This window comes from Chaetodon auriga, chromosome 8, assembly GCF_051107435.1.
Source record: "Chaetodon auriga isolate fChaAug3 chromosome 8, fChaAug3.hap1, whole genome shotgun sequence".
Classification (NCBI taxonomy): domain Eukaryota; kingdom Metazoa; phylum Chordata; class Actinopteri; order Chaetodontiformes; family Chaetodontidae; genus Chaetodon; species Chaetodon auriga.
In genome coordinates this window covers 7,033,061-7,054,972 of record NC_135081.1, presented here as the reverse complement: position 1 = coordinate 7,054,972, position 21,912 = coordinate 7,033,061, and the positions used below count along the sequence as shown (strand labels likewise).

The following is a 21,912-nucleotide window of genomic DNA, read 5'->3' as shown; positions in this document are numbered from 1 at the left end:
GAAGAGGTGCGTGAAACTGACCGGGGGTCTGCTGTGTTGTCGTCAGGATAACTAAGGCAAGCCCACCAATCATGCACTGGAGCTGCTACTGCATTCCTGGCTACTTAATTAGAAGTTGTTGGTACCACAGAAGGTGTCACCAACCTTTTCAGGCACTGAACAGATGGTGTCCCCTCTTTTTGAGGTCCTGCCAATGCCCACTCTGTGGCTCCTGGGAAAATGACCTAACTCACAGGCAGCTGCTTAGTGCGGCTTGAGTGATTCTTTACAGCCACTGCTATTGGGGGGGACTTAGCAGGACGTACCATTGCAAACAAGGAGTGAGGCCACAGTAGCTAGGTCCCTGCATAGCTGCAAAAAATCTGTTTTGGTTGCAGCGTACCAGTTGTTAAAGCTGTGTTTTTAATGTCACGTGCAAAGATGAACTGAGGCCCTCGACCCTGGAGATCTTGATGTCTCAGTGGCGCTTGGGTTTGTGTGCACCTTCCTCTGCTGCTGGCAGATGGTGTGAATATCAACAGAAAAAGGACCTGGGAAGGCCCGCAGAACAAAAAGTGAAAAGGGTTCCTCGACAGTTACAAAGAGGCCCCACGGAGAGGTGGGGGGGTGGGAGTGGCCTTCATCCTAATGGATAAAAAGAAGGACGGAGTAAGAGTTTGCAAGGGCGTTTGCCGTCGAGGAGTGAAAGTGGATGGAGAAAATGCGAGGGCCGAAAATTCGATATGTGTGGAGGCGGGGGGTCCGGGGTTTAACATGCTTCGTGCTGCGTGGACAGAAGATCGGCTGTCACTCTGTAGTCGGCTTGGCTCAATCTCCCTCCGACCACGCAGGAGGTGGAGAAGGAACAAGTTGAAAATTTGATGACTGTGTTTTCTGACTAATTGCTCGATATGTATTACATTATGTGACATTCATCTTAAAGACATTTCAATCTTGAACATCTTTCCAAAGATTTCAAACACGTCTATGATAGGAAATTTTCAAACCCTGTGATTAAACTGCTCAGCACTGTCACAAACCACAGCGGCTGTAAATCCTGCTCTGCAAACATTTGTTTGGAGAAATCACGGGGCTCTACCTGAATGTAGCGCTGTTAGTCTTTGCGTTGCTCTTGCTATTGATGATGAGATGGCTGAAAAGGCCGGAGCGTCTCCTCGAAAAGCGGCTCAGCTCAGCGGTAGTGTTTCATTGACACGGCAGGGGACATAAAATCTGTCATTTTCATCATGTTCTATGGTGGGTAAACCTGTTTCCTGCAGCTTTCTCTATCAGATATATGTCTATGTGGGTTTATGGCCGTGGAGCTGGGGCAGGCCCGATCGATCTGCGGGAGCTGTAGGATTTAATAGGTGCACAGCTCTCGCTAAGGGGTATGAGGTGGGGAGGGTATATTTAATCACTAAAAGGGAGCAGGGTGGCAAGACCCGGTCACCAACAGTTTCTGTTTTATGAGAAGTCATGGTATCAGTTTTCCGCACACTGTGAAATATCTTCGGTGATCTATTGTTATTGTTGGTGTTTTTATTGTGCTTTACCCATTTTAGGTAGCCAAACCAAGAGACTAAACAAAGCTATATACTTAGCGATTTCCTAATCAATGAATTCATTTGTTAGTGAAGCAAATATATTGATTATAGCCACCATTAAATTATATATTCTGGACATTCGACAGCTCAGCCTTTTCTTAGTGTTGTTAATATTCAATATTTTTTATATATTTTCCACAAATTCTATCTAAAGGTCAAAATCAACACCGAATTCATCTTCCTGATTACTGAGCTTTTTTTAAATGAAAGTATATATTTATATTACTATTTGCAGTATTTCAGCTTTTTGTCTTGCTTTTGTTGGGATGAATGACAGAGTGATTGCTGCTATGATAACTTTATTATATTATAAAGCCAGGGAGCTGTTACTCAACGCAGATCCTAGTTCATTGTCTCACTGCTACCCCAGTCAACAAGCCCTTTGCACTGTGTCAACACAAGACAGTAAGAAAAAGTCTGTCCTAGTGGTTTAAGACACGTGTAATTCTGGCTTGGAGCCCATTACATTTTACCCTCCTCTCTCCCCACAACTCATTTTCTGTCTCTGTTCTAAGTCAACAGTCATATTAAATGCCCCAAAAGTCTTTTTAAAAAGCCTAAATGAGTTCAGTGATTACATTTTAGTTTTGTGTCATTACAACCGAGCAAAGTTTAAGCAGCAACACTAAAATTAGTTTGAAAGCATCTTTAAATGCGTATCAGGGAGCATTCACGATCACAATTCCTTGTACTCGCATTTTTGGTGACTTTTAACACACACTGATTACTACATAAAAACACGTTGACCTCCCATCATGTCTTGTAAGCACATTTGGAACCTGAGGAGCCAAATAACAATGTTTGGATTCTTTCTTCTTTCTTAGGATCCATACCAGTCGAAGCCTCAGAAGTCACTTGTCCAATCTTCTGCATTCAACTCTTGTCAGCTGTGTTTTGCTCCAACTCTTTACAGCTTTCACAAACCTCCTGAATGACCTTGAACTTCAGCAGCGCACCTCAACCTCACACACCCGTCTGCCTAATGCTATTATGCTGGGCCCTACATGCTAAAAGTCATTGGTGGTGATAGCGGCTGATTAGATTGTGTCCATTGATCGCACGGCGTGCTGTTAGGACGAGGACGGTGTGGGCTGCAGCTCCTGCCTCTCCTCCTCAGACACACTGACAGTCTGAGACAGAAGAGATGGAGCCCCATGCAGGGCAGCAGATTGAGTTATTGATCAGCTCTCTCCTTTCTCCTGTCTCTGTCTCTCTCTGCTGCTCCGAGAGACCCCGTCATCAGGATAATGAATTTCACTTATTGCAGATTAACGGCATAAGGTCTGTATGGTAATAATGGCAGAAATTAGCTCTTTGTCACCCCCTCTGGATTTCAAAGAGGAGGGGTTGGGGAGAAAGAAGGTTGTTACAGCCCTTTTACTCAGTCTAAGGACTGTGATTTTAACAAGCCGAAACTGAAAGAGAGAAAGTGCGTGAAAATGAAAGATTTGAGGGAGAATTAAGGAGAGACTATGAGGACTGCGATTTCAACTTCACTCAAGTGGCAGAGGAGAGTTCTGATGCAAAAGAAAATCTGGTTTGATGGAGGAGAGTGAAGGAGAATTTAGAGAGCAAAAGAAGGCTGCGAAAAAGAGAGGGCAGAGAGGGAAGATGAGAGCGGATGATTCAAAAGAGACAGGGAAGCAGGAAGAGCAAAGTGGAGGAGAGAGAGTAAGACAGGCAGTGGTCATACAGTCACCAGGCAGCGACGCCGCTTAAGGGTCAGCCATTGTGTCTCCAGCACCCAGATTGGCGTGGTAAAGAATGAATAATGAGGCTTGATTACAGTCTGTGAGATGGCACATTGTTCAGAATCAATCCTCTGGGCAATTACAGGCGGTACAAACAGCAGCCCTCAGCCTCAGCCCGGACGGAGCAGGAAGCGATTGTGTCACAGAACAACATCATCTTCGTCAATGACTTGTTGCCTCCTCATGTCGGGGCCATTAGCACTTACTCTGCTCCTGCAGACAATTCAGCTGCCCACGTAAAAGCCTCCGGTTCACGTGTGTGTGAGGATGTAAGCATATAAGGATGCTTGTGCTTCGACACAAACACGTACAGTATATAATAGAGTGCACGTTCCCTTCTTATTTCAGGTATGGCTTTGGATTGCTGGACGCAGGGCTGATGGTGCAGCAGGCTGCGCACTTCAAAGCTGTTTTTCCGCAGAGGAAGTGCACACAAGAAGTCACGCTCCATCCTACCAGGTAAAAAAAAAGCATTTCTTTGTCAGCTTTATCAGCTACATACTGTACATTTAGGCAACCTTAAAGCTGCTGAGGTTCTGTTTTTATTGCTTTCACTGATTTTTGTGGCTTATATATTAAAATTCTGCCTGAAATTCTGTTTTCAAGCTTTTTATCACATTACTTCACCAGCTTTAAAAAAAACAGCTTCCCATCAGGAATCAATAATCTTTCATCTTATTTTCATCTATATTGTCACTGCTTTGTGTGTGCAGTATTTGTAGGATGCATGTGTATGAGTGTCTATTAAGCATGCGATGATTGACATATGTAACAATATTTTATTGGTTAGAATCCTTTCCCCTGGAGGTGTGGTCAGTGTGAACATCCAATCAGAGGCCTGCCGTGGGAGGACTAATGAGATCAACACTCTGGAGCACGTTCAGGTCAGGCGACAGTTTTAAAACACAGAGCTCAAATTTTGTCATTTTTTAGGAATAACTTGGATATAAAAATAAGGGGAAAATATTGAAAATTTTGACTTGAAGAAGATCTTCAAGATTTAGGTTGATTCTTTGGGAAATCCACTTATTTGTGTCGTCTGTGAAGATTCTCGGTCATCCAGGTCATGACCATCCAAGGTGGGATGAATCAGAGACAACTGGACTTGGTTTTAGAAACTCCAAAACGTTTTGCCTCTCCTCCAAAGAGCTTCTTCATTTGTAACTGATTATTTAAGCTCTGTGTGGTCGTTATCAAGGTAACTGAATCCACTTGGGTGTGGCTGGCAGTGTGAATGGGAGTCTTTAAAGTTGTCACATGAGGCTAACCATGAGCTGTTAAATCACCTGGGAGTTAGATGAGGAGATCAGCACCTCGATTTTATTTGTCCATTTAATATACTGTCAAGCTACAGCTAGCATTTGACTAACTTAGCGTAGCATGCAGATTGGAAACAGAGGGAAACCACTAGCCTCGCTCTCTCCAAAGGCATGTGTTTCCAATTTCTATGCTAAACTAACTGGCAAGAAAGCCAATGAGAGTATTTCCTGAAAATGTTCAACTATTCCTTTAAAACACAGAAAAACTAAAAAAGTGCATTTTAACCACTTTGTTTCCTGTTGCCCTTGACATTATGCAAATCAAGAGGAAGTGTATTTAAAACGTAACTGTTGCCTGCAAACCGGGGAAGCTTGAACATTTCAGACAAATTGTTTTCAGGGTTTCTGTGTCATGTGTTGTCTGAGCACAGAATAGATAAAAAGGATCATACTGTGATGTATAATGTGTTGGATGTGTCATTTGCAGAAAATGGCAAAACTGTGTTTGCTTGAGCGCCGGCACATACATGAAAATGTGTTTATGTTTGACTGTGTCAGCAGGCATACATACTGCACGTGTGTGCGTATGTGCACGTTTCAGCTTGTGCGACTTATCCGTGTTTGTGAGTGTGAGTGAGCGTGAGTGTGTGTGTCTGTGTGTTCTTGTGAAACAGCGAGGAGAGAGAGAGAGAGAGAGAGCGAGCGGGAGTGTGTCAGCATGTAAATTGAAAAGGCTTCATCTTTGCGGCTCTGCTCCCTGGCAGAAAGCGTGGGTCAGGCCATCGCTGCGAGGTGTGATTGATGGACGTGTTGCCGTGGTAACACGCTGTAAACAGGAGCAGGCTGTCAGTCTTTTTGCAGCTTGGCGGCTCTCTTTGCGATGTGCCATTGTCACACCAGATGTGCTGCTTGTGATGAACAGGGACAGGGAGAGTGTTTACCGGGTGGGAATCTGGGGGATGGGGGTTTGGGGGCTACATGTGCTTATCATTTAGCTAATATTCCCCTCAGCCGTTTTTGTCTTCTCTGTCTGCTCCCTACTTTTCTTTGTCGTCATCTTTGGGTGGCTGTGGACAGATCATTGCTTTGTGCATCTGTCTGGCACGCACAGTATCTCAGATGATACTGATTGGATTTGGATTTGAACTTGGGGAAACAATATATCTTACATATCTGGCCTAATCATCCATACGTCACATGATATTACCTCGGATGTTAATGGTGATCACAGAAACCCCATACTTTTTAATGTGTACTGATTGGTCAGAAGAGGCGTTCACATGCAAAGGAATTGTTCATTATTTCAGGAAATATGCATATTGGCTTTCTTGCAGAGAGTTGAAAAGGTAGATACCACTCTGATGTCTAAACATGAAGCTGCAGGCAGCGGCCAGATTGTTTAGCTTAGCACAAAGATTGGAAACAGGGACATAACTGTGGGGCTCTCTCCAAAGGCAAAGTATGTGCCTACCAGCACCTCTAAACGTCACTAATTAATGTTTCACATCCTTTTTATTCAAATACAAAAGCCCCAGTGGAAAAACAGCATTTTGCTGTTTGACGGGGGTGTGTGTACATGATTTTAACTTGGCCGGGCACAGTAACTTCTTGGAGTTTTGTTGTCATCTTGAGGTTGCCAAGCAACAGCGTAAACGTCACTGCACCCACACAAACCAGAAATTAATTGTTTTTTTTAATGTGGATTAAACAAGCCAGATATAAATTGTTAACAGTGAGGCTAATGAACAGAGCCAGGCTAGCTGTTTCCTCTTGTTTCCTCTTGTCTTTATGCTAAGATAAGCTAACTGGATCTGAGTTGTATTGATTTCTCATTTAGCACTCAGCAAGCAAGCAAATAAGTGTATTTCCCAAAAAGTCCAAGTATGGTTTAAAGGAATAAAAATTGATCAGTAGAGTATGTTTAAAAATAAAGACCAGTCCTTATTTCAGTTGTTCTGTCACACTCAGTAAACGGCCACAGGCTGTCATACAGTGATACTGATGAGAAGCTCTGGAAGATAACATGTTTACATGTTGCTCTGTCTGTCTCTGGCTCTGTCTCTGTCCACCCACTTCCTCTCTTTTGTTTTCCCTCTTTCTCTATCCCTCCACCAATCTCTTTGTTCACACCTCACTTCTCTTTTATTTCCTGCCACCTGTCTCTCACCAGGTGAGAGTGAGCATCAGCTCTGTGTGTCGCGGTGACCTCTCCATAAGCCTGGGGTCTCCAGCCGGCACTGTATCAGTGCTGTTGGACACACGGCCCAATGATGCCTCCACTGCTGGCCTGCCAAACTGGACCTTTATGACTGTGCACTGCTGGGGTGAGCAGCCTCGAGGCCTCTGGACCCTCCAGGTGAGAAAGAAAATGTACTTTCACCACTGCCATCTGTCATGAAGCTTTTTATTTGTATTTCGTTTCATTTTTAGCTACACTAGCACTGCCTAGCTGCATTTTAGCTGCACTTTATGTTTTGTGCTAATTAGCAAATGATGTGATAAACATATGATAAACATTAACATTATACCTGTTAAATGTCAATAGCTTAGCATTGTCATGCATGCCAATGTTAGCATTTAGCTCAAAACATTGCTACACCTGGATAGCCTCACAGAGCTGCTTGCTGTAGACTCAAAGTCTGCTTTTAGTTATTTACTCCACTTTTTAGTAATTCTGAGCTCAACATAAGGTAGAAATTACACTAAAAACATTTCAGTCAGCCATATTGTTTTCCCTGTATATCATTCAAGATGGTCTCCAAGACTGTCAACTTAGCAATTAGCATCTCTCAATGGTTTGATATGATTTTGACTCCAGTGAGGAGTTTATATGTTTGCCTGTATTGGGCCCCTACATCTCTCAAGTGATAACCAACTCAACTAGCCTACAAAATGTACCAAAAAATAATCATCTTCTTGGCAAAGCTCATATACAAATTTTCACACCCTTTCCTGGAAACCCTATTTCACATACCTTCTCTCATGATATAGAAATGATTTGCTCCGCTTCACATTGTCCTCTTCCAGTAGCTGCGGTGTATAGAAGTTTAAAAATAGCACAGCACAGCTCAGCTCAGCTTGGTTCAGTTCATTTTGCCATAGCAATGTGAATCATCCTCTACTTTCATCTCCGAGTTTCAGCCAAGCATGGCAATCTTCATTTTCCTCCCTGTGCTCTTTTCCTTTTTTTTTTTTTCCTCTCATAGATGTGCTGATGTTTGATATGGAGGAAGGAGCTAAAATGGAAGGGAAATTAAGACTGGAAGGTTAAGTAACCTTGGCCAGGTTTGACAGACACAATACTGCCAACGTCTGATTAGAATCCATACTCACAGACAGTAGCGCGCTGAGGTCATTTACTGTATATATGTGTGGGTGGAAGCAGTAGAGGTGGGGGGATTCACTGTGTGTGTGTGTGTGTGTGTGTGTGTGTGTGTGTGTGTGTGTGTGTGTGTGTGTGTGCAAATAGGCATCAGTCCTTGTAAACAGTTGGAGGTTTATAGAGAAAAAGCTGTGAAGATGAAAGACACCCACCCCCTGTCCTCTATCACCTACCTCTTCCTACAAACACACACACATACACACTCTCTCTCTCTCTCTTTCTCTCTATCTCTCCGTCTCTGTGTTTCTCCCACGTCCTCGTGCAGATTTACTGTCCCCTCTGTGACCAATTACCAAGGCCCAGTGTGTCGCAGAGACGGGGAGGAAACACCGTGAAGCAGAGCCACATAACGACGCCGCTGCTCATTACCGGAGGGCCGAGACGAGTCACCGTGATGCTCGCAACACGAATTAACGCTCGCATCTTACGTGCCGCATGCCTTAGCACACCGCTAATCAGCACATACACACTCTGATTGGTTTTATGCTCGGTGTCAACTTTACCGCAGATTGGAGGGAAACGTGTACACAGACAATCACAAATACAGGGTGCTGAAAATACTGTAAGACAGGGTGTTACAACGCTTGAAGTCAACACACCGAGGAACACAGGGAGAGAATAAGGACACACACACACACCTGAAACAGAAACTGAATGTCAAATACACGCTTTTCAATTATATGCATTAAAATCTCTCTATTTCTGAACTGTTATTAAGGATAGTGTTGATTAAATGTCATGATTCATCCAAAGTTCCAGTAAATGAATGTACTAGAAGGACTATTTTAGTCACCAGTACAGTAATTTGACATATCATGGCTTCCGGGACAAAACCGCTTCACGTTATTTGATTATTTTTGACATTTTCTATGCTCCTGTAACAATAAAAATGCCTTTGATAAGCAGTCAAGCCAATTAAATCCAGAAATGATGCATAGAGAGAGACAGAGGAGGAGACAAGAGAGAGACAGAGGACATATAGGACTAATAGAAAAGACAGACGGAGGGATGGTAGAGAGGGAAGGTTAAACTATAAAATGGAGGCCCTGGGAAGAGACTTTAACTGGACTATCTACTGGATCAGTGTTTAAAAACTCAAGGGCAGCACAGGAGGGGTGTCTGTGGAGAGTCTATATTGATTCGTCATGATGACAATTGTCAAAGAGCGCTGTGGTGCTGCTGGAATAAAAGCGGGACTGAAGTGAAAAGGGAGTGAGTCTTATGGCTCGAGGCTCAGCTGACCTTCCAGCGCTGTGAAGGAGACGAGACCGCAGGGCTGGAAATACACTCTCTCTCGCTCTCCGTCTCCCTCTCTCTCACTCTCTCTTCTCATATGTGCTTTCCCCTGTGCTCGCTCTACCGCCATCTGTGGTGCCTCAGCTCAGCTCAGTGCTTTTACTGCTTATCAGAGACAATATTGCAGGCAGTATTACACAATATGGAATATGCCAACAAACAGCAGTGTACAGTATTCCTTTAAAACACACGATTAACTACATGATTTGTGAATATATAATCATCAATATCTATGATAACCATTAACAAGAGTTCATAAACTGATAAAAGGTATATGAGATATTGTTTCGACCCTGTGTGCCCTTGATGTTTCCTCATCCTCTCCTTATGTCTGTCTCTTGCACTTTACTTTTTCCCTCATCTCTCACTATCTCTGTCTCTCTCTCTCACACACACACATGCTGTCTCAGTGTGTCCTTCTCATCTTTTCTCCTTAAAGCATTTCTGTTCTAAGACAGCAGTGCAGAGAGGTAACATTCGAGTGGAAACATACTGCTGTCTGTGCTGTTCATATCTGACCTGCAGTGTATACACCGTTCATATGCAGCTGTTTGTTCTGAATATAATGTCTACTTCTAGCATTACTCGTTCTTAGACCCACACGAGTTTTTATCATACTTAGTCAACCTCATCCTGTTTTTAATGAAGATTTAGTGAGCTCAAAGTGAGTCTCAGTCTTATCTTAGTCAAAGACAACTGCAACTATTTTAGGCTTGTTCTATTTTTTTTAGTCATCACCTTATATTGAACGTTTCAGTCAGTCTAGGCAAAACCGGTATTTTTTTTAATTTTTTGTTAAAAATATTTTGCATAAGATTTTATCTTATCATTACAGAATGTAAAACACAGGTTGAATTATTCAGAATGCAGCTTTGCAGAAAGGGTCTGGTCCAGTGGTCTGATCTTATCAATTAAAAAATACATCCAGATTCATCAGTTAGTAAGTTAGCTGCTCAGGTGTCAGATGCATGAAAGGCTGCTGCTAATATACAACCTTTATTTAACCAGGGAAGGCCATTGAGAGCAAACTGTTTTGCAATGACGCCCTGATAACAACACATACAAAATACAATCAGTACAATATAAACTAGCTTACAATACATATTAAACAATAGTAGTACATGAAAGATACAGAAAAATAGCTTTTAGCTATATCTGGTACTAGTTCACAACAAACAGGCTAAAGACAACAATATAAGAAATAACATCAAATGAAACACCTGCATTCACACCACTCTGTCTATCAGAAGAGATGAATATTGATTAAACTTATCAGCTCATTTAGTTTTAAGAGTTTCTGGAGGTTTTCCCATTTGTGAAGTGCACAGTAATTTAGAGCCAGTTTCCCAGTCACAGTGTTGACATGGTGATCCTTAAGGGCCGAATAGTCATGGGACCTAGTGCAGTGCAAACTTGATTTATAGTTGAGAGGACATGAGAGATGAGAGTTTGCCAAGAAGTGCTTTATAAATACAGAATGCAGTGCCACTCTCTTCTGACTGTGAACAACAGCCACCCAACTTTCTCATGTAGTAAATATGAATGTGTGCTAAAAGCATCCCCAGTTATCAAACTACAAATTTTGAGCCATCTGAGTAATAGAGGGCTGTTATAAATGGAATGGCTTCGTCCATGTACAGATGAATTGTACTGATTCTAACTCGACTGTTTCTAAATTTATTTAGAAAAGCATGTGAATAAAAGGGGTCCTAGAACAGAACCCTGTGGCACCCCTTTGTTAACTCTCATAGGACTGGGCTACTAGCCACCGGCCACAACAGCTTGTGTTCTACCACTGAGGTCATTTGCAAACCAATAACACAATTTTTCATGAAAATCAATAGAATCCAGGTGTTTCAAAATAATTTGATGACCCACAGCATCGAAAGCCTGAGATAAGTCAATAAAAAGGCTGACACCTTCACAGTATCTTCAGTCTAAAGCCTGATTTTAAAAACGAAATGTTGACAGACAAATGTTCTCACCTGATCGTTGACCAGTCTCTCGAACATTTAGCAAGACATGAAAATTTAGACTGTTCATTTGACTGAGAGACACAAAATGATGATTTGGCATTTTAAACAAAAGTGAAATATCAATTCCACCGTTGATAAAAAATATTGCCAATCAATGAGTTATTTAGTTATACCCGCTTTTCCCCAGGTGGCATCCCTGTATGTAACATTCACAATTTCTGAATAGTACCAAGGATTGTTCCTGTTTTTGACTGTGACTTTTTAAAAAGGCACATGCTTGTTTGCAATCACATCAAATGTTTTCATAAAAACAGTCAAAGGCCAGGTTTGGCTCAGGAACTGTCATGATAACCCCAGTATCACTGAAGTACAAAAGAGACAAAAGAGCTTTTGCAATATTTTGGAAATTCCTTTTGACAGTGAGACATGGTTTGAAAGTTTGTAATTTTATGTCACAGATGCAAGTCAAGAGGAAAAAAGGCACTAGATTTATAATGCTGTCGTCTGTTGGTTAAGATAATATCTAACAGTGTAGCCTTTTCTGCATTTTTTGGATATGCTTGAGGAAATGAGCTGTGTGAGATTAAATTCAATGCAGCCATTTTTTTAAATTATCAGAAGCATTAACCAGCTAATGAAGGTGCAGAGGGTAGATAGATCTCAAGTATTATTTTTCCCCAGACAAACACTTAACAGCCGAGAATGAATAGAGAGGTAATGACAGACAAATAAACAAGTATTCACTAAAATGGCAACACCACCTCCCTGAGTAGGCCCATCACATCGAAAAACAATACAGTTAGCGAGACTAAAGTCAGCATTTTTTACTTTTTCATAATCACATTTCAGAGTATACAAAAATGTCAGGGTCAGTTTGTTGTGCCCAAACCTCAACATGGTCCACTTTGGATTGTTCATATGGCCAATACCCAGGCCCTTACAAAGCATGACACTTTGCATGCTTAAATCAACATAATGAGTTTCCTCCGAGTTTGATTCACAACCTCTGGAGCCATCAGAAGAGTTGCCAGCTGCAGCAGGCTCGGGCCTAGGATGCCTAGATTTTTCAGACACTGTGTTTGAGAGTCTGAGCACACAGTGTCAGGACCCACACTGCTAGACCTGGATATGGTTGTGGGAGACACACGGGTCTGGATTGAGTCTTGCTGTAGTGCATATCAGAATCAGAGTTAAAAGCTATAACTGGATAAAATGACTAGTAAACCACTTTGCTTTCTACTAGAGTGCACACCATCTGCTATGTACAGGCTTGAATTAGTCCAAAAATAATCAGAGTTTGAGATGAAGTCATATCCTGCTGCCGAACAAAAGTTTTTTAACCAGTATTAGAAGCCACAGAGTCGAGTAAAACGTTCAGAGCTTTTGGAAAGAGTTGGACTGGGGCCAGACATAAGACACGTAATACTGGAATTTCTAGCCATGACATCATTCATCCCCATGTGTATTAAAACTAATTTGACCTTTCAACTGGAGAGACAATAGGTGACCTGGGAGACCACCTGGGAGAGTTAAATACCTAACGACAGAATCACCTACTATCAAAATTACCTGATTGCTGCTTACCCCACAGCTATTGTAGATGGCTAGTTTGGCTGGAAGCTGGCACATGGCGCTAACCAGGCAGCCTCCTGGCCAGAGGAACCAAGGCTGGGTGGAGAGTGGAGATTAGTCAGAGTGGCAGGACCTCCACTGCTGTCCTCCGTCAATGAACATGCAACAGGATGAACTCAAGGGCGCTTGTCAGATGGAGAAATGGCTCTGGAGCTAGAGTTGCTGCGTGGAGATGTGTGCCTTTTCAAAACAACGTTAGATGAAACTTTATTATTTGCTCCAGCACAACCTTCACTCAGCAGCAGTGAAGGCGACGTTAGTAGAGCAACCAAAGGAGAAAAGAAGTTAGAGAGCTTCAAGTCAGTGGCATCATCATGGGAATCATAGAGTGGGACAAGCGTTTCTAGTTGCCCGTAACTACTGAGGCCGAGGTGAAACAGCCAATGGCATAATCTCTCTCTGCTGCCTCAGTGTAGCAATGCATCAACAATGCACCTGACCACACCTCATTTTACGACCAAGATGTCCATGGGTGCACAGACGGGGTACGTACATTTGCCTCTTACACAATGTGGCCGCTGGGGGAGAAAATGACAACTGTGTTGGCTGGAACCTAACAATGACACTTGTGCTGTGCTGTGTGCGGCTTTGTGCAGCGAGTAATACTGGGCCTTTAGTGTGTAGTGACATCAGTGCTCATCTTCATCAGTCATGGTCTGAACATGTCATTTCAAAGGGGTCATAGTTTTCGTGTGTGTGTGTATGTGCCTGTGTGTGTGTGTGTGTGTGTGTGTGTGTGTGTGTGTGTGTGTTTGTGTGTGTGTAATATAGTGAATTCTCTTTTTTAATAGGTAGCTATACTATGAGTGGCAGCATTTCTGCATTACTACTATATATTTTCAGGTAAACATCATCTCATACAAAAACACAGAAAAACGCACAAAAACAAAAACACACATGCATCGCTCTTCTTTCTACCCCACCTGGCTCCATGCATGGAATGTGTGTGTGTGTGTGTGTGGCTATGCATTCTTCACATTGTGGGGACTCGCCTTACTTATGCAGTTAGTGTTAGGGTTAGGCAAGTGGTGGTTATGGTTATGGGTAATTCACCAGGAAATGAATGTAAGTCTAGGTAATGTCCCCAGGAGGGATGGAAACGACCCTGTGTGTGTGCGTGCGTGTGTGCATGTGTGCGTGGGTGCATGTGTGTGTGTGTGTGCGTGTGTGAGTGTGAGTCTTTGAGCAGAGACATCTCTGATTCCCAGAGGACTTTGACACTCAAGCTGACTATGACTAGTGTTGCTGTAGGAATATAATGGCACTACTTAGCCTGCAGCACTGTGGCTATATACACACACACACACACACACACACACACACAAACAAACAGCCATCCTTGCTGGCCGTGACTGACAGATCATATATTTACCACCGTGATCCCTGGTGCTTCTCCAGGAGTCACTCTCTTGTCTCCTCAGCAGATGACATAAACCAAACGCACACAGTGACAAACTGATGGAATAACCAGCAGATAATGTAGAAACTATGGATTTTGATCAGTGTGTGCAACCAATGGAAAATATTGACTTTAGCCAATCAGTGGCCTCCACCCTGATGGCTGTTATGCAGTTTGTGTTGTTCCGTAGCTACTGAGGGTCTCCAGTGACTTCTCCGTGCTCCCAAAGATAACATTCCTGTAAAAACTCATCTGTTATAAAGATGTAAAGACAGGCTGTAGTGCAGAGATATCAATATCATTCTCTTGGATAAAGCTTGGATAAAAGCTCAACAGACTACTAGATATTGCATGTACCTCTGCACCCATTACAATGATAATAATGTATTACATTATCTGTTAAAAATGGCAGTTTTATTTCTTTCAAGGCATGTAACCACATTTTGATGTTTGATAATTTATTATTATTTCACTGGTTATTCATGTTTAATGTCCTACATGTGTACTGTGTAGTGCAGGTACGGTTGGTGTTAGTGCAGGTAGTTAGAGCGTATTAACTTATGACTTACAAATCGCAAGTGGGAGTTGAGCTTTGTTCCGCAGCTTTGTCCACTTCTAATGGAGTGGAAAGTGGAAACTGAGACAACCAGAACTGAGGAAAACACAAGTGAAATGCGTATCTCTTAAAGTTTTGTTGCTTAAAATAGTAATAAGATAATTTGATGCACTACTCTTAACAGGAAAACAAGTGAAAAAACATCTCCACACTTTACTGTAACCAGTAACTCACACAAGTTTGCCTGACACACTGTCAGAGCCTCGCCAGTTGCTACAGTGGAAACAAACTCACACGCACATTCTCACAAATGTGTACTTTCACCCATAAACACACACACACACTCTCACTCAGTCTGGCCCAAGGTGGATTTCTAGAGGTGCATATATTTGCATATATCTGCATGTTTAATGAGTTTTGGGAGATCAAGCGATCTGTGCGGCCCTTTGTGGGTATTTCTTTCTCTTTTTTTCTTCGCGTGTGTGTGTGTGTCTGTGTGTGTGTGTGTGTGTGCAGGGGGGTGGGTCTCCATGTAAATATCACCCACTGTGTGTTGGCACCCGTCACAGATGGTTGGGGGCGAGGGCACCCTGTGGGCACAGGATACCTATTTCTGTTTGTTTGCATGCTTTGTGAGGCACAGGGAGTGTGACTCCTGTGTGTGTGTTTGTGTGTGTGTGTGTGTGTGTGTGTGTGTGTGTGTGTGTGTGTGTGTGTGTGTGTGTGTGTGTGCGTGCGCGCGCGTGTTTGTATGTGTCATTTACTCTGTGCACTTTGCAGTGTGTTCTTGCGTACGTTGCGTGTGCGTTGCAGAATGGTCACTTGTGTAATTGCATCCGTGCGTGTGTTTGTGCACTGTGATACTGTATGCATCTGTAAGTTTTACCTCTGAGTGTATATGCATGTGTTTGTAATTCACTACATGCTCGTGCAGCGTGTGTGTGTGTGCGTGTGTGCACAATTTGAACATTTGCGTTCGTGCAACCCTACGTGTGTTTGTTCAGTTGTTTGTGTTCAAGCCTGCTGCAGTGCGTGCGTGCCTGAGCACACGTGTGTCTCCCAGCATGCAGTGTGGCCATGATGGCCCTGTTTTGGATGATTGATGTGTTGGAGGGAGCAGCGAGGAGCTCAGGTTGGGCCAGAGCCTCAGTCTGACACACTGCTGCTTCCCTGCTGCTTTACATATGTAGACGCAGCAAGACTCCTCCTCCCCTCCCATCTGACTCTGCCTCCTGCTCCAACACAGCCAACACTCACAGGTTCCTTGTTATGGCTTTATTTTGAAGTTTCCGTTTATTCCATGAAAGTGAACGAGGACTGTGCTTTTCAAGCAACTTCCTGTTTCACATCTTAACCGTGATAGTTGCCCAGTACTGTCACAGTCTGGAGCACTGGGAGTGAAAGTGATCATACTAATTTATGTTGACTTCAACATCAATACCTTATGCTGCTGTCTTGTCACCTCAGTATGTTTCAGGATGTAATGATGTATTACAATGTCAGCTAAATTAACAGTGACAAAGGTTTTTTTTTCATTTAGGACATAAACACCATTTGACCAACAACTCTTTTTTGTATAAATGGTTGAGAATCTAAGAAGTCTCAGGCAGTCATTGAGCAAATTAGCACAGCAAATATATGTTTAGTTCTTTGAATGTAATTCTGAATTTAAGCTTAATTTAATATTGAGTTAGTTGTCATATCTGTTGTGTGGGAATTTGAAAGGAATCAGATTTGATAAGCAAATTCAATATGGTTTCATATTGTAGAAAATGCTGCTGAACACTGAGTAACTCCATCCCAGACATTTAGGGCAGGAAGTGATATTTATACAATTTTGGCATATTTTGACATGTCAGGAAGGACCAGCACAGATGCAAAGAATAACAATAAGGAAAAATTGAAAAGTTGGCTGAAGCTGTTTTAGTTTCAGTATTTTGCTATTGTGCATGCTGGCTCACTGTCGTGGCTTCCTAGAACAGAGCCATCATGCCTTTAATGGACAAATATGAGAGTGGAAGCAGTCTTCTCATCCAGGTGTTATTAGTGACACCTGTGCTTTTCTTACTATGGGAAGTCACCACAGCTGAACAGATGCCACCTACAAAACAGTCAGCACTCAGCAGCAAAGACAGAGTTACACATTTTAAAAGGTGTATTAAGTGACAAACAATGTGCTCGTTCATTTTTTCCAGCTACGATCCGGTCACACGTGCTCATTATTTTCTGTAATCCAGAGTTCGACTAAAACTTTGTATCTCCAATCATTTTCAGTCACACTGGCAGTTCCTCCGTTCCCCAGCTGTTTATGATCCACGTCACTCATTATTCCATGTGCATTATGCCTAGATGTCAGGTCAGTTGTTACTAGCAAGTTTTGCAGGCTCATTCTGTGGTGCTGTCCTCCAAAGTACTGCTCAGTGTCCAGCAATAGACAGCTGTGGTGGCACACAGCAGCCTCCCAGTGTGCAGCTGCATCGGTGTGGACTCTTTTGTTTGACACTCTGGACATAAGAGAGATGTTTTCAAGGTTCAAGCAAGCTTTCCTGGCATCAACTTTAAAGTTTCATCTCCGAGTTTCACCTCCAAACAGGTGCCAAGTCAAATTTCCCTTCTTAAAGGTCTTCTTTGGTCTCTTTGTCTCCTGTATTTCTGTCTCAGTCATGCTGTATGTCTTCTTCTTATTTGCTACATGTACGTGTACTTTGTTCCGTCTCTTTCCTCTCTGTTTGCCTCCCTCTGTATCACTATCTCTTTCTGAACACCTTTGTCTTCTCAGGCTCACCCTCTATCACTGGGTCTCACTTTCCTCTCCCTGACACTCACCAGTTTCGATATCCTGCCATCTCTCGCCCATCACTAATCCCCCCACCTCTCTTTTTTTCTCTCTGTAGTTTCTCTCTCTGGCTTTGAAATCCTTCCCCTCTCCCCTCTGTTCCTCTGCTTCTGCTAATCCTTTCATTCGCTTTGTCTCTCTTTTGTCTAAAAGTCAGTTTAATTTCTCCTTCCGTCTTGCCCTGGTTTTGTCTGTGCTTGAAGCTCTCACACTTTTTATCCCACTGTAGTTAAACATTGTCTTTATCATGCCAGGAGTAACACCTGCTTTATTTCGTCTGAATTTTTGCTCATCATTTGGCAACTTTAGCCCAGTTTATATGAAGATAAAGTGCACTTTTGGTTGACGCTGTCTCCAAACATGACAACATGATGTGTTACTGCTTCATTAAATTATACTATTTGCAAAGTTATGGCATCCAAAAGCAGTATTTATGGATTTCATAGTCCCTTGTGTCAGGAGGGTGAATTTATGTAAAAAATTCACTTCAGCTCAATTACAAACTCAAAATATTTGACTCATGAAGTTTCCAAGCGACAGTGGGGTCGCAGCTCCTCGGAGAGCCATGTCGACCCAGTAGAAAGGCATGCTGGGAGGCTGGCAGGCATGCGAGGAGTATCGATCCACCTGTAGCATCCTGCTGTTTGTTTACCAACAACAAATCAATGCAGCGCCCGGCTGGGGGCCGCCATGCCTGGCCTCTAGTCTGCTGGGAGCACTCACACATATACTCTCACACACATTTACTGTATAGAACACACACACACACACACACACACACACACACACACACACACACACACAGGCAGGCAGGCAGGCAGGCTGGGCAGCTGCTGTTGCAGATGTAGGGAGTTTATGTGGAGCAAAGTCTGATACAAACTGATCTATGCTGAAAATGGCAAGTTACCCTAACCCTAACCCAGTCACTAATGGCACAAACATAAGGAAGGTAGCAGCTGTTATCGTTTCCTTTCCTTGGATATTGCCATTAAATGCCAGGGCTCCCGACATGTAAATGTTCCACTGAAGAAACAGAGACGTTGGCGCCCGGTGCCTCCTCTGTAATCATTCATGTTCCCAGTACAGGTTGTGAAAGACTACAAGCTATGATTACTTTTTCTAGTTATTGCTTTATTCATTGTTGTAATTCTTTTTAAAGAGACAATTATAAAGCCAGTGCTGACCAGTTTCACACACCACAGTACAGTATTTATAGTTTAAAGTAGTTTGCCATACCTGGTCCTAAATGAGCCCTTATGAAGCACACAAAACACAGGAAAAGAAAGATGCAAAAGAGCGCAAAACACAAACACTGATGCAATCAAATGACCATAAAACTTAATGACATGCACCATATCATTTATGGCTAGGTGACTAATCTCTCTGATCTGTTTCAGCTTGAGTTTAAAATGATCCCAGTCACGATCAAGTTTGAGTTCTGGGAGCAAGGCGTTCCACATGTCGATCTTTTGAACACAGAGAGTGGGTGGGTCCCCACCACCCCGGCTCTGAAAACCTCCTCCTCCCAGCAGTCTGAAGCTCCTGTGATAGCTCCCCTGGTGCTCTGAGCTCCAGTCCAGCCACAGTCAGCTAATAGGACTGCTAACTAACTGAGTTTTCGAGCTAATAGCGGTGGGCAGCAGTTAGCGGTTACTTTGGTGATATGCTGGCCCTCATCTGTTTGGAGTATGAATTCATAACACAGCCAATTTTTACATTTAATAGCATTAAAATTTCTCATATGATGCCCTTGCTGATGTGTTTGTTTCCAGGTGACTGACCACAAAGGAACAGTGAGGAGCTGCACGAGGCCGAAAGACGAGGAGGCATCCGGAGCCTTGCTCACTGTTACACTCATCCTCTACGGCACCTACCACCCACACAGGACCACGCACAGTATGTGAGAATGTCAACCACTCGCACAACTTTGAACACATGCAAACGGAGGAGAGAATGGAGGCAGGGTTATTGTCGAGGTTTGACACATGCTGTCAGTGTACTTCAGAAAATCGGCACCCACTGAAACCCAAATTAATCACTGCATCGCTTCATTTAAAAGCAGAAGATGAAAAAAAAAAAACAAGTAATGTCAAAGAGATGTTTAAAATGTTTTTTCCTGATCGCTCTTCCGCAAGTGCAGCGCCAAAATTTCCTAACCCTTCACTCCCACCACCACCTGCCTCCCTCCTGCCATCTCTGCTTCTTTGGCTGAGGCAGTGTAGTCAGAAGAAGTCAGTCGGGCCACTGACCACAGGGACTGTGATGTGTAATTACAGCGTGACCCCTGGCTGCCCCTCCCCAATTCCACCCCCTCCTCCATGATGTGTGTCAGCTCCGCCGATGCCCACGACCTCTGCACACACACACACACACACACACACACACACACCTCGTTAGCCACACCGGCACAAAGCCACAGCACCGTCCTCCGTGTCCCTGTCGGGGGTTTTAGGGTTGTTAGAATCACCGAGGCATGCTGGGAGAGAGACACTGAACTAGACTTTCCTGTTGATCTTTGTCAACGGGGGTTCCCAACGGTGAGAAAGGTCCTAGATTATCATGGACTTTTGAAAGATAGTCAGGAAAAGTCAAGGACCTTAATAAATTTACAGTTCAAGATCGAAATATTCTCACAACTTTTTTACTCCTGATCAGCATTTAAACCTGAATTTTATCCCAACTTTATTCAAAACAAACGCTTTCAGCCAAGAAAGTACTCCTCAATTTGGTTACGGAACCTAGAAAGAGATGGAAAAGTCGTGGAATTTACCTGAGGGCCACAGTGGGAACCCTCTCTATCTGTGTGTCTGAATGTGTGTGTGTGTGTGTGTGGAGTGTGTGTGTCTTGCTCTGTTGCACTCTCGTCTCTTTCTGTCAAGATGCTGATCTCTCTGTTGAGAAATCAATGGCTCCCCCCCCTCCCCCTCCCCTCTCTCTCCATCCATCCATGTATCCCTCTCCATGCTCCTGGATCTAACCCAGGTTCAAGCTGTTAGTCAATCTGCTGTCCACACACGCACACGCGCGCATACACACACACACACACACACGCACACACACACTACTCATTCATAAGCTCATGCAGTGTTGCTATTCCTCAATCTTGTCCCTAATGACATCATTCTGTAGTTGTTTTCCGCCTCTGAACGTCACTCACAGTGATATGCCGTGTGTAGAATATATTTGAATGCTAGTTTGAGACTTTCATGTTATTAATATATACATTAAAAAAATACTTTCAGTTGGGGAAATATGTTTTTTTGCCAAAACTTAGATGAGTTGATTGATACCACTCTCATGTCGGTACACTAAATATGTGGCTAGAACAAGAGGGCAGTTACCTTAGCTTAGCATAAAACTCGAGTAGGGGTAAAGATTTTTGTATGGATAAAACAAACAAGACATAATGTTAGACATGTGAGTCCAAAACCACAAGCTCTTCTGGGGAGACTTTCTACCAAATTTTGGACCAGGCTGTTCGAGTGCATTAGTGAGTTTATGATTTGCCCCATAAACTGCAGCCCCCAAAACGATCATATAGTTGAATCAGCACCTCTTTGAAACAGTTTCAACAGAAACTGAACAATACAACCTTCCTGAAGGTAGGATTTATTACAGGTCTGTTGTATTTTATCAGCTTTTAGCTAGCTGCACCTAAAAAACAGGCCCCTCAGTTTATACACACACATCACACTAACTTCAAACTGAATGCAACAGAATTCTGAACAAATTACATCTATTCACGCCAAAAGCAGGAACAATGCAACAAATCTGGGGTCCTATCATTGAAGAATAATGACGTTACTCTTCATGGTACTTTTAGTCATACACTTGACATAACATATGGGCCTGTTATATAATGGCTGATGATTTTGATGTCTGTGATCTCATTAATTATCAAGAGGGTGCAGAATTCCCCCAAACCCTAATGCATTCCTTTCATTTACATCGCAGACCTACTTTCAGATATATTTTTAAACATTTATGACACTTACATAAATGTACTTATGCATTCCATAAAGCACCACCAGCTCCACCGGCAGGACAGGAGCTACTTCTGATGCCATTTATGCTATAATGGACATGCAAATGTAATTGTTTTTAGAGCTACAGTAAATTGGTAGACCACTTATATTGTTGCCTACTAAACATCCAACATCCTGCATCTCTCGTTCATGCCAGGTAGCCAGCAGATACCACATGGTGAGCTCTACAATCAGGATGTGTAGGATGAAGCTA

At 42.9% G+C, this 21,912-nt stretch overlaps 1 protein-coding gene across 2 annotated transcripts in view; it reads left to right on the top strand.

The window, feature by feature from the left end:
* LOC143324223 (proprotein convertase subtilisin/kexin type 4-like) overlaps positions 1 to 21,912 on the top strand; it is a 165,259-nt gene that overhangs the window by 135,315 nt on the left and 8,032 nt on the right. For both annotated transcript variants that reach the window (XM_076736541.1, XM_076736542.1), the window contains exons 14-17: positions 3,686 to 3,796; positions 4,128 to 4,221; positions 6,767 to 6,952; positions 19,446 to 19,569. In XM_076736541.1, coding sequence (XP_076592656.1) covers positions 3,686 to 3,796; positions 4,128 to 4,221; positions 6,767 to 6,952; positions 19,446 to 19,569 — 515 coding nt within the window. The remainder of the gene's footprint in view (positions 1 to 3,685; positions 3,797 to 4,127; positions 4,222 to 6,766; positions 6,953 to 19,445; positions 19,570 to 21,912) is intronic.